Raw genomic sequence first — 13,973 nt, 5'->3', positions numbered from 1 at the left:
TATTATAAGTGCTTAGATTCAAAGCAGAGTGACTAATTGATTGGGTGTATTAAATGCTGTAAAATGGTGTTGTCTACTCAGGGCTTTGTGACTTCTCTTTCTTAGGCCACACTTAATACTGGTTGTGTTTTGGAGTGTTCAGATCTATATTATGACAAAGTCTTTGTCTTACATGTCTTAGTTTAAAGCAACACCAGCTCAGGTGGTGAATGCAAAAAGCACAATCTGCAGATAACTGCCAGACAGGGCATTCTGCTGGGATTCACATACACATTTAATGTAAGAGAAATCTGCAGGATGCAGGTAGTCAACTAGAGAAAAGGAGATGTTGAAAAGATGCAAGGCTTCATTTAGAGAAAACAACCAGTCACAAGGTCAAACCTGGCACTGTAGACAAAGTGCACATCTATGTTGTAACATTTATTTTCAGACAATGCTGTCTCTGGATCAACAGCTACACAGTCGTTTTCACAAATATGCATCCCATACAGTGTAATCTGATAACTTCAGAGTTCTTCTTTGGTCCAAACGTTTTGTGATATACTTTCAAGTGATTCAAAATTTTTGCTAGTTATTGCTGTTAACACTGGATTTCTCCTACATCACTTTGATGTTGACAGGTATGCAGTTCTGTACCCTAGTCACTTGTAAGACACCCAATTGAAGACCTGCTTCATGTTGGTTTTCTTCTCTCCTTCCCAGGGTGGGAAGGATCTCCATGGCCACACAGAAAGTTCAGCAGCAGCAGAGAAAGCGAAAGAAACCCTTCTTGAGTGTAGTTCTTTTGAAGTGAACAATGTATTCCTCAAGTCTAACGTCTGAGGAAAAGAATATGAATCATTTTGAATCATCTAAAAAGAAGCTCCGCACTGAGAGATTGCAGTCACAATGTCCCTGCAGATTCATTAACCTGCAACCTTTGCCAGCGGCTGCGGGATCATGTGAACTCACACAGTAGGCAACCACGCCATCAGTCACCAGTTATAGAAAAATGCGGTCAACTGTAATTTCAAATTGGTAGAAAGAACTGATGAAGAAAGATCTGGAACCATCTCCGGGATTGCTTTTATTTGATCCACCTGCTAGTCTCTGATTCAATTTTGACATCTGTCTGTATACACAAGAAAGGAGTGAGGTTATTCGATAGCAAAACTCACAATAAGTTCCACCTACAATGTACACACGTTGAACAATATCAGGGTAACTGTAGGCTAAGGTATCCTCCAGTTTAAAGAGTCCCACTGCTCTTCTTTAATTTCAATTCACACTAGTCCCTTCTTGTTGAAAACAAATAGCCAAACCTTTGTTACAACAACAAGCTCAATCATTGCACTGCACATGATAAAGCACTCACCGAAGCTTTTTCGGAAATCCAATGCTTTTGGATACCTCTGTTGTCTTCCTTACCTAAAAATGCATTTCTAGTCATGAGATGCCATGTTCACTATAAATCCACCGTCTCTGTGTCACATATCTTTGGCAGTAGTTTATTCTTGACTGGTTAGTCTTTGTATGCATACAAAGGAATCACTAACCTTGGTTTATCTCTACAGGATTCCCATACTCTGGAATAAAAACCAAGAACCTGAGGAGTGTTTAACAGTCAACAACTTCTGGACTTCATGGCAGCCCAATGCCAAGATATGTAAAGTTAATCTGATTTGTCCTTCCCTTCCCTTCCCTTCCCAATGCAACAATAAGTGAACATTTAAATACAAGTGCTTCCCTCGTTCTGTCTTGATAAAGGCCTCTTATATTCATGCCACACGATGAAATATCTTCATGCTCCTAGGTCAACTCATTTAGATATGTAATTTTATTTTGATAAATAAGTTATATTGAAAAGTCACTAATTTACATCATATTGTGCGCATTCATCCCATCAGTGTATCCAGAAAGTTTTAAATGTTGAGTTTTATCATAGTCCTGAACATCTTATTATTTACAGAAAGTAGTGTATTTTGTCATGGAGCTTAGAGAATATCAATGCAAATGTTTTCTAAAAGCATATTTAAAATTCCAGTTCCAACGTATGCTGTACAAATAGCATGGCTTGTTTTTAATACCTGTTTTTCTGTATTTTTTAATGTCATACATCTTTCAAACACTGAACAACAGTTTGCAACAAGCTATGCTGTTACTGGCTTAGCCAGGACTTCTCAAACCCAGAAATGGCACTAAAGGTTTCAATATTTGACTGCAGCCAACTTTAAGAAGGCATTGGAGACTTCTTTCACATGGTGGGGGAGAAACCCTCATGTTTCCATGTTGTATTGCCTGAAGATCATGCTCCAATCTACTAAGTTAACAAGTGGATGGCACTGTTCCTTTTAATAAATGAGTGTGAAGCTCCAGGATGAGTGTAAATGACAACTTGCAGCATCATGACAGGATTACAGAAGTGCCCAAGCATAGCAAAGGGCATCTGTACCCTCTTTTTGTGCCTTGAGGTACTCCATATTGCAACAGAGGGCACTAACACTTGCATAGCTCCTTATTTAATACCTAATGAACAGGTGTATGTTTCATAACCACATAATGTTAAGGTGTTCCCTCATTTGCATCTAGACAAGCATTGCTCCAACAAGGGTACAATGACAAAGAGGCTCCTGGGAAATGCATTAACTGTGTAGCATCAAGGCAGCTGCCTACAAATAGTGCGGTCACAAAAAGACAATTTGGAGGGAGAATCAGGGAACCTCGGGTATGTATGAACAAAGATTGCATCCTCTGTAGAGAACATTCCTGCTCAAAGCCGACACATTCCACCAGCATAGAAAGCCAGGGAGGAGTTTTGAGCTTTCACTGCTGCACTGACACCAGCACCAGCACTGGAGAGAGTCATTCCTGGTCATTGGTTGCATAGTCTGGTAATGGACACTGGAACAGAGTAGAGAATGTGGTCAATGTGTTTGGGGCATTGGATGTCTAAAACCAAAATTCAAAAAACTCAATCAAAATTGCCCATGGCTCATTTATGAACTGTCGCAGCCCTTTTTGTTTTTCATATTAATGTATTATCAATTTTGTTAATGTAGAGCATAATTGGATTTGAATGTATAAACATTAAAGGCACATACAGTATCTTACTTTGAAAAGACTGAATGCTTTCTGTCCTTTTTGTATTCTCTCCACAGATATTGACTTGCCTCAACTGTAATTATGGTCTCTGTCAACACCACCTCATCTGTTAAATTTACACATTTTGAGATGATCTGCTTACCCAATTTCCAGACTTGGCAGCACTGGCTTTCTGTCCCTCTGGCTCCTCTTTTTGTTTCAGCTCTTGTTTCCAATGTCACAATCCTCACAGTCATCCAAAGAGACCAGCGCCTCCATGAACCTATGTACTATTTCATTGGCTTCCTTGGAGTCATAGATTTAGTTCTCTCTACATGCACTGTACCCAAAGTTCTGGGCATCCTTTGCTTTAACTGGAAGGGAATTGAGGTGCTTTCTTGCTTGATTCAGATGTACATTATTAATGGTTTCCTTGCATCGGAATCTGCTACATTTCTTGTAATGGCCTTTGACCGCTACGTAGCCATTTGCAACCCGCTTAGATACCCTTCAATCATCACTAGAAGATTTGTTGCAAAGTCAATTGCATTTGTCCTGCTTAGGGATCTCCTATTGACTTTGCCATACCCAGTGTTAGCTGCCCAACTTCCGCACTGCTCTTCAAATGTTATTAACAGTTGCATATGTAGTGTTGCATCAGTGTCAGCCCTTGCTTGTGGGTATAGTTCAATTTATAAAGTCTATCAGCTGTACATGGGTTTCATCCTCCTCGGTGGTGACTTCATCTTTATTTGCCTATCTTATTGTATGATACTCTGCGCCGTATTTAAGCTTCGGGCAAAAGGAGCTGCAGCAAAAGCCTTCAGCACGTGCACCTCCCACTTAATTTTAGTCTCTTTTTTTTACACTTTGCTTTTGAGTTTGACTTTCACAAACACAATGGAAAAGAAAATCCTGCCAGATGTTTCCATCCTGCTCAATGTCCTCCACCTTGTGGTCCCTCCTGCCCTCAATCCAATTGTTTATGGCTTAAGGACCAAAAAGGTCAAACAGGGTATCATGAAATTGAGAGGGCTTTGAAACTCAAACATAAGAGCATAAGAAAAAATGCACTCCATAAATGCAAGGCAAAATAACTGTATTCTTTATAAAACATGAAAAGAAACTTGTTATCCATTTTGCTGCCTTCATTTTCAGTTTTTTCTAACGCGTTTTTTAATTCAAAGACCCCTTCCTTATTATCAGCATCACTTTTACCCCTTATCTCTCTAACTCTTAAGTGTAACTATCTAAACTCTTTTACTCTTTCATCCTCCTTCACATTCTTGTCTCCCAATTCAATTCAATTCAAAATACTTTATTCGGTATTTAAAAATACCATAAAAGCGCAAATAAAATAGATCATAATAACATCAGGCCACATTAGTCCATCCAACCCCTTAACATATATATAAAATTCATATTTAGGGCCAATACAGGATTAGCGTCACCAATCACAAAAATTCAGAAGGGATGCATCACATAATAGGAGAAATGCAAATCAATTCAACAGCTTAAAATAAGTGCATGTTCAATCCCTCCTGGATTAAGCGAACCATTCCCCTCATCAAATTCATTTTAAGGACTTTGACGGAATCGCGCTGGGTACCACATTTATTCACCTAGTACCTCTTGTGTTTCTAAGTCTGACAGCTGCCCTCAAAAAATGTACAGTGCAGAACAGAGTTAATGCATCTGTGGACAGTTTTTAAAACAACAGGGCCACCTTAGCTTGTTTAAATCTAGCATTTTTTTAAATACTTTTTAAAAACAAGCTCCTAGGATATGAATAAAAAGAATGTAATAAAACAAAGTGAAGGGTATCCTGCGGGGACCGATGGTCGCAGCCGCACGGACCCTTCAACTCTATAGATAGGGTATATCCTGCCGGATCAGCTAATATGTGATGTAGAAGATTAAACCTAAAACCTGTCACTAAAAATCTGTCATGGGCATTATATAAATGAGATAAATAAGGCTCAATACCCGGACTTAATTTAGTCAGGAGGTTTGCTTTGACTGTTGTCTTGACCAGCTCCTTATCTTCCCTAAGTGATGTAACATATTTCTGGTACTGATCTTTCACCAAGGCCTTATCCTGGACTAGCATTTTTGTGGGGTTATTAAAAAGGTCTGCACATCCTATGCCTACTAGAGACTCTTTTACGTACTTAAGCCAGGGGATGTGCAGTCCCCGGCCATGGGCAAGACAGTCTATTATGATCTGCTTGCTAAATGAGGCTGCTGGGTTTGTCCAAATTTTGGCCCAGCAGGTTAGGGGTTTGACTTCCAACCTGTCTCCAAGATAACTAAGACCCAATTCTTCATGAATGAGATGTGACGGTGTACTCTAGGGCACTTTGAGTAGATGCCGAAGATACTTGTTTTCTTCGGTTTGTAAGTGTTGCGTATCAATGAAACCCCATACCTCGCTTCCATAGAGAATTTTGGCACAACACATAGAGCTGTATAGTCTCAATATTTGCTCCGGGGACCAATGCCCCAGCCTTCGTGCAAAATTCATAATTGACCCGGAGCAGCTCGCTAGTGTGCGACATTTCTGTTCTAATAGGGCTCTAAAGTTAAGACGTGTGTGAAATAAAATCCCCAAATATGAGAACGAGTGCACCTTTTCCAAATGATGAGAGCCAATCAAATAATCATATTTTTTGTTTGTTTTTTTCCCCACTTCCATGATATAGGATTTGGATAGATTGGGGGACAGGTCTAAATTCACCATAATGGAGACAAAGCCGTCTATCGGGCCCTGTAACCCTTTGGGTGTGCGTGCAAGAAGAACCGCATCGTCTGCATAAAGCAGGACGGGGATCCCTCTTGATCCAATCCGCGGTGTGTCAACCTTCAGGACCACAAGTGCCTGGTCCAGACTATTTATATAAAGAGTAAATAAAAATGGAGCCAGGATACAGCCGTGTCTCACCCCACTTAGACAAGGGAATGAATCAGTGGTGCTTCCCTCCTGATTATATCTAACTGAGGCAGCAGTATTCTGATGCAGGGCTCTTAGAATGTTAATGAGTCCAGGGTCCACGCCAAGACCGCCCATGATCGCCCATAATTTCCTACGATTAACTCGATCGAAAGCCGCCGTCAAGTCCATGAATGCCAAGTACACAGTTTCGTGGCTGGCAATAGTGTACTTGGCTACCAATAAGTATAGATTAAGACATTGATCTGTTGTTGACTTTCCTGGCCTAAATCCGTACTGAGTGTCAGTGATAATGTGTTGATATTCAGCTCAATCCATTAGCCGGCTGAGGATAGCCCTTCCCAACACCTTCGCCTACACATCAATTAGGGAAATAGGCCGACAGCAAGGTGGGCTATCCTTATTACCCTTTTTAAATATGGGAACGATTATGGCTGTAGACCATGATGGTGGCATACCTGTGTCTGCTGCTGCATTGATGACTCTAGTCAGGATTGGAGCCCAAAGATCTACCTGGCTCAAGAGAAGGTCGGGTGAAACCCCATTCAATCTTAACCAAAGCACTCTCTCCAATCCTTTCTATATCATCCATTTTTCTTTCAATTTCTTTGTTATCTCCCCAACCCATTTATCATCAAATTCCTTTTCAACCAGTCCTCTGACCCCCATTCTCAATGTTATCATTTCTGCTCTCCCTCAACCTTCCTTTCACTTCATCTTTCCTCTTAAACTGCTCGCCTCTCTGACCTACCTGGTTCTAGAAGGCCATATACTGTTTCCTATCTGAACAAAAAAAAAACAGCTGGATTTCCTTATCATTTTAGAGTAATCCGTCACAGTAATGACAGGACGATGTTTACTGTATGGGAAGTGAATTTGGCAATAATGCATGTTTTTCATTTTTGAATTAGGTCTATTTGAAGAGTCAAATCATGTTAGAACCACATATCATCCTACGTCTTATACCAGTCACCTGGATTCATTTGAAGGGCAATTGTTCTCTTCAATCCATAAATTTGATGTTTGAGCATCTTCTTTTACCTAGATGGCACAAAATGACTGCAAAGACTTTTAGCACCTCGAATGAACACAACAAAGCTGTAACCCTAAGTCCTTTACATGAAGGTAAACAAAATATTCAAGGACCAAAAAAAGTTTTGAACAAATATGGATAGCTAACCCCTCAAATTCATCTTCAAAAGTAAAAATAACGCGGTGTTACAGATGTTCCTGAGAAACACCCTCAAGAGACCTCAGACTTCATTCATTCACCCAACAAGTGACTGAAACCTATTGATCCTACATATGGCTCAGGGCAATACAACCATCTTCAGTGAACAGTAGAATATTAACCATTCTTATTCACCTCATCACTATTATACCATTATGACATAAACTAGCTTCTGATACCATTTTCCAATCATATGGCTAGTTTGATTCTAAGTCCACTTCTTTCGAAATATGAACCAGTTTTGTGACATGAGATAATAACTGATTGATTTGCATCTCTAGAATAGATCTGATAAGAGTTCTTTGTGTTTTGCATGCCTAATTGTTTGATGTGATGCAACACAATTTGATATGTACTCCATCATGGGAAGCCTGCAACCATGCAGCCCTCTGCAGCCACATCCCAAGACAATAAATAATGCATAGAAAAAAATATGGCAAAAATAGATATTGCCATGCTTTACACAGGTAATAAAACTGCGCTGGTGCTTATACATGTAATTGATGTGTGCTTTGTTCTTGACCTGAAGATTCTACAATACATGTTTAATGTTAGAATGCATGTTATTAATTTATAATGGGGGAATCTTTACCAACTTACTAAATACACCATGTTCAGTTTTCATCCTGTGTCTCAGTGAAAACCTCCTTCACCCCTGGTAGCTGTTAAACAAGCAGCAAGTAATTCCAAAGAGAATGTATGTTAAGTTCAAGCAGTACCAACAATTCAAATGTCAAGAATGCAACATAATAACATTTCCAAACCAATTGAGGAAAAGAGCAACGAAAAAAAGCTACACGCAGAAATACACCAAAACATAGTAAAATTGGAGCAGAGAAAAGGAAGATATGAATTTATTAATCTTTAAGACAAAAATCATCTATAAAAAGAAAACTGCCTCAAAGTTTGCAGTTGACTGTGACCTAGGTGAGAATTCAGGATTAAGGCAAACTAACGAAAGTCAGATATGCCAAGTGGGTCATTCAAGTTAAAATTTCTAGCTTCTGACTCAGTCTACTATCTGAAAGTCAAAGTCCTCCAGTGGGGCATGGTGCAAGGACTAAGCTGCCAAAGGTCCCACAAAGTAAGATGTGTTGAGCTGCACTGAAGCTCTTTGTTTTAGTTCCAAAGGCTATGGTGAGAGAAAGCTGATTTCATAGCCAATGGTGTAGCTTCACCATTGGAATAGATTATCTACCTCAGTCCAGTCCAATGTTTTAGCATCTGACTTAATTCATTTTTGTTTCTCTAAATCCTCCTGTACTCTGTAGACAGGCCGGGCTCAATGAAGTCTGACACACTTACTGTGAGGTCCAAATTAACCCATTGTCAATGTGTCAGCAACAGTAGCGGCTCGCGTAGGGCGTGCTGAAGGGCGGCGGGGGGGTTGGTGCAGGGTGGGGAGTAGCAAACACAGACATACGACGTAACAGAGGAATGTAATAATTACTTTTCTCTGTTCCGTCCTATGTCCGTGTTTGCTACCCCCTAACCCTGCCCCTTGCCCCTCCCCTGCCCCACTGCCCCGCAGCACGCCCTATGCGAGCCACTACTGGTCAACAAGCTACAAGTGGTACAAACTTGTTTTTCTTGAATGCCTATGGTGTGACCGGGCATGCTGCAGTATCCTTGTCCGATTCCTCTTGATATGTAAAAAGAACTGGGTTTTATGTGGAAATGTGATATTCAGGCACAGTAGCTTTGCAATAGAGACTTGTAATGTTTGGGAAGATTAGTATTTATCAGAGTAACTTTGAAATAATGAAATGTGGATCCTCTCTCCTCCTTCTCTAGAAGAGCTGGAAAAGGTAGCGCTAAGTATAAAATCAGGCTCCCCCAAAGATCCATCTACACCTAAGGCGATCTGCACAGGACTAGGGGCTCAACTACCCTATTTCCAACAGTTGTTGGAGACCTCCTTCTGGGAAGGGAAGGTACCTGATATGTGGAAGCGAGCGATTGTTCGCCCACTGAAAAAAAAACTACAGCTGATCGAAATGTAATGGAAAATTTACGACTGGTCTCATTGCTCCCTTACTTTTCAAAAATAGCTGAAAAACTGGTTAATGTACAGCTGGGGGCACAACCTACTATATACCACGCAATCAGGCTTCCGATCAACCTACTCAACAGAGACAGCATTGCTTTATGCTACTGAAACAGTACGTAAAAGAGTGGATGAAGGCCTGACGACTGCGCTGGTCCTTTTGGACCTCAGCGCAGCTTTTGATACGGTGTCACATGAGCTGCTAGTGCACCGACTCAGAAGGGGAGGTGTGGATGGAGCGGCCCTGAACTGGCAGGCTTCTTATCAGAACGGTCGCAGCTTTCAGGTGTCACATTCTGCGCATACTTCCAAACACATCAATTTAACACAGGGTTCAATTTTGAGCCCTACCTTGTTTAATCTATATGTTGCCCCATTAGCCGACTTTGATGAAAAATACGGTGTTACGACAGTGTCGTAGGCAGACGACACACAGCTTGTCTCCAAATTTGGCATCAGCGGCTAGTAGCTTTGCAGACTGTCTGAAAGATCGAGCCGGGTGGATGACAGATAACTGCCTGAGACTAAATGGCAATAAGACGGAAATATTGATAGTCGGGAACACTCCATCCATCTGGTCCTTAGCTGGGTGGCCAACAAGTTTAGGACAGGTCCCCACCCCTAAGACTGAGGTAGAGAACTTGGGAGTATGGATAGGCTCCAGACTTTCCTTTGAGGCTCAGATCAAGAGAGTTGCAGGCAGGTATTTCGGAATCCTCAGAATATTATGGAAAACCCTATACATTTTATCTCTGGCGGCGAGGAAAACCCTGACCCATGCACTCGTCACAGCGAGATTAGGTTATGGAAATCTGATGTATCTAGGTGCAACCAAAGAAGGACTCCAGAAGCTGCAATCCATTCAGAGCGCAGCAGCCCGCTTGGTTTTAAATCCGCCAAGACGAGCATCCTCGAAGAATGCACTGGATACATTACACTGGTTGTCCATCCAGAAACAAATTATATTTAAGGCACTATGCATCGCTCATCGTATCTTGCAGGGCAGATGCTCAATGTACCTGCGTAATCTTATGACTCCCTACAATACAGAAAGGCAGTTGAAGTCCAACGGGACACATCTGGTGACAGTCCCGAGGATAATGAAAGCACGAATGGGGGCCCGCTCTTTTGGCTACTTGGCAGCAAAAAGTTGGATCTCCCTACCCTTGTCCCTCTGGGAAGAACCATCAGAGAGACTCTTCCGTAAAAGATTAAAATTGGGCTCTTTACCCAATAGGGAGGGATTGTTGCATGAATTTGTGAGGTACTGATTCCCGAAGTTGCAGTGAGCTCAAATAGCGTGGGGACATACCAGTGGGTGTAACCAGGCGCTCTACTAATGTAGAAATATCAAATATCAAATCTCAATTTCCCAGTTTAACCACATTGAATGACCTTGGGAAATCAATTTATCCCAGTGTACTTAGACACCTAAAACTGTCAAAATTCAGGACTGGCTAGTAGGCCAGGCTGAAATTTCAATCATGCTTGCATACCTGGTGTAATTGTGGTAATTTCATGTAATAATTAATGAGATTACGCAACATAACGTTTATCCCGTTGATCTTAAACAAGGTTTGGTAACCATGTAACTAATCCTTCCTTATATTTCCAAATCTGTTAAATGTACAGTATTTAAAAATATTTCTTTTAGCACTGATCAATATCAGCAATTATTTCAAATATGTTTTTCTGATATATCAAACAATGGACAGTGGAGATTTTTATGGTATAAAGTTCTCAAAACATCATTTAAGATATCATAAGGCCTTTCTCTGTAAAACCGCTTCCTTTGTATTCCTCTTAGGGAGTGTGTGGCAAGCATCCTCACTGTTACTTTTATATACATTTTCCTTGATTACATATCCACCAGATGTTCCCATCTTGATCATTGCCTTCCACCTTGTGGTCCCTCCTGCCCTCAATCCAATTGTTTATGGATTAAGGACCAAAGAGGGAAACTGGGTATCATGAAATTGAGAGGGCTTGGAAACTCATACTAACCAGAAGTGGCAACCTAAGAAAAATGCATTCCAGAAGGCAAGTCAAAATAACTGTATGATTTAAGAAACATTAAGATCGAGCCTGTTCTCCCTTTTTCTGCTTTGATTTTCTAACACGTTTTTTAATTTATGACTCCTTCCTTGTTCTCACTTTTACACCTTGTCTCTCTAACTCTTTTGTTTCAAACTGCTCACCCCTCTAACCTACCTGTTTGTAGACGTCCATGTACTGTTCCCTATTTGAACGAATACAAACCAGCTGGATTTCCTTATAATTTTACAGTAATCCCTCGCAGTAATGACATGACGATGTCAAATGTATAGCAAGGGAACTTGCAAATACTGCATGTTTTTCATTTTTGAATTAAATCTATTAAAAAAAACACCCAGTCCCACAAACTGATGAGTCAAATCATTTTACAACCACGTATCATTCTACTTTATATACCAATCAGCTCGATTCATTTCAAGAACATTTTTTCACTTAGATCAATAAATTAGATATTTTAGCGCCTTCTTTTACTTTCTGTTGGGGAAAAAGCACTTCACGGTGCAGTCACAATTGTCTGCAAAATAACACATAATAGTTACCAAGACTTTTAGCACCTTGATTGAACACAACAAAGCTATAACTCTAAGTCCTCTACATAAATGTATAGAACATATTTAAAGACCAAAAGAGGTTCTTGAAAACGTATGGATAGCTTACCCCTCAAATTCATCTTAAAAAATATACATTATGCAAGGATACTTATGTTCCTGAAAAACACCAGCAGGAGGCCTTGGATTTCATTCATCCAAGTCAGTGAAAACTATGGATCCTCCTTATGATGAGTTTAATCATTGTATGCCGTACTTAAGCAATGTGGCAAGAAAAATAGAGGTATTTATGGAATGAAATTATTTTGTTGGGTTTTCTTTTAAGTAAGGGGCCATAGATTTCTTGAATGTCGGGGAAAGGTACAGGTCTAAATGTATACCAAGTCCAAAATTAGTTACATTAGCTACTTCTTCAAATTAAATTATATTCACTAATCTGAGCTGTTCTGTTGCTCCAAGAATGCAGAACCTGTTAATGTATCCTCCTGATGTTTATGTAAATATTTTTGGGAAATAACACACATCATTACATCTCAGGCAACAGATATCAAACCCAGTACCCTAGTAACATCTTCAGGGTAATGCAGAAGGAGAGAGAAAGCCCAATTTCACATTTTCCTTCAGTGTGATCTTAGATGAACATTGGCTTCTGTTCCTATAGTTCTGCTCCTAAAGTTATTTGAGGAATAAGCCTTCTAACACATATTTTCAAATGTGTGGATATCTAATACCTCCTCCTGGAAGACGGCACCGATCCAAAGCATATGTGCATCCAAATTTGTTTCCTAAATATGACTTATACCACTGGAATCATTCCATACCATGTTCCTGCTACATTTGTAATTTAAGGGAATTACTGTCAGCAGCCATGGCTGGAGCCAGGTAAGGAGGTGGCATGACATTGACCTGGGTGAAAAAGGCACAGTTAATGTATAAATAGAGGCTAAAATAGGGTAATTATTGATTTTATTTTACTTTTGAACTAGGATAGAAGAAATTAGGTTAGAAAAGGGGCTTATGAGAGAGCTTCTATTTGCTTACATGCTGATATTATTTCATATTTGTGCAAGGATGCCCAAAGTGTACGAACTGTTTTTCAGTATATCCCCAATAATGACATATTAGGGTCAGCTACATGTAATTAAATTGTATAAATTCAGCTGAAATTGCTTTCAGGGTTGTTAGACCTGACAGCCTTAGGATGTTCTTCCACTCAACTTTTAGCCCACTTCCTCCACTTTTTCTGACCTTCTTTTTGCTGGATTTAGGACTCTGTGCACTTTACCATTGATAACCAGTGCTAAAGTGCTTGTGCTCTCCCCTAAACATGGTAATATTGGCACATCCCCTATTGACATATTTTATTTAGTTATAAGTCCCTAGTAAAGTGCATGACATGTGGCCAGGGCCAGACAATCAAATGCTACTAATTGGCCAGCCTTCCATTTCGGTCAAACGCCGACAGCGAGGCATCTTTACATGCTCCATTGAATCGCACTCAGTGGCTTATTTTGCTATCTTGCAAAGCCTCATTATTCGGGTGCGCTCTTGGTTTCCCTTGAGCAATGGGTCCTCCGGGTGAGCGTACTCGCCTTCCCCAATGATTGCCATGCGGTTTATCTAGGACCACAAGACTCTTCAACCAACGCTATTCTGGCCAGGAGCAACTCTGTTCTACTATGGCCTTATGCCCACTTTGTGCTAAGTGTTGTTTTGCTATATTATCATGTTATAATGTAATCAGGCTTATATAGTTGTTGTCCTGATGGTGGTCCTATATTCTTAATGGATCAAAACATTGTCAACCCTAAAAAAACTCTGACCCATTGACAATTCTGTATATGACCTAAGGATTTAGTAGTGTTTTGTTCTATGAACAAGTGACCACCACAGTGTACATTATTAATGGTCCTTCGTTGTGTGTTTTTTGTCTGTTTCCTTGTTTTTAATAATTGTGAGGGTTACCCCGGTGGTGGTGATTTTCCTAACTAACCTATGTTTATTGAAAATAAAATGCTGTTTATATATTCATTGTAATTACTCCAGGGCATTATTTATTTGGATCCCAGAGTATTGCTCTTT

At 40.2% G+C, this 13,973-nt stretch overlaps 1 protein-coding gene across 1 annotated transcript; it reads left to right on the top strand.

The window, feature by feature from the left end:
* The first annotated feature begins 3,162 nt into the window (after positions 1-3,162).
* On the top strand, positions 3,163-4,101 carry LOC146806315 (olfactory receptor 56A4-like). The gene has a single exon (XM_085623948.1). The coding sequence runs from the start codon at positions 3,163-3,165 to the stop codon at positions 4,099-4,101; it is 939 nt and encodes a 312-aa protein (XP_085480074.1).
* Positions 4,102-13,973: the final 9,872 nt, after the last annotated feature.

Source organism: Triturus cristatus, chromosome 8, assembly GCF_964204655.1.
Source record: "Triturus cristatus chromosome 8, aTriCri1.1, whole genome shotgun sequence".
Classification (NCBI taxonomy): domain Eukaryota; kingdom Metazoa; phylum Chordata; class Amphibia; order Caudata; family Salamandridae; genus Triturus; species Triturus cristatus.
Note: the sequence above shows the minus strand (reverse complement) of the source record. Positions and strands in the feature narration are given on the sequence as shown.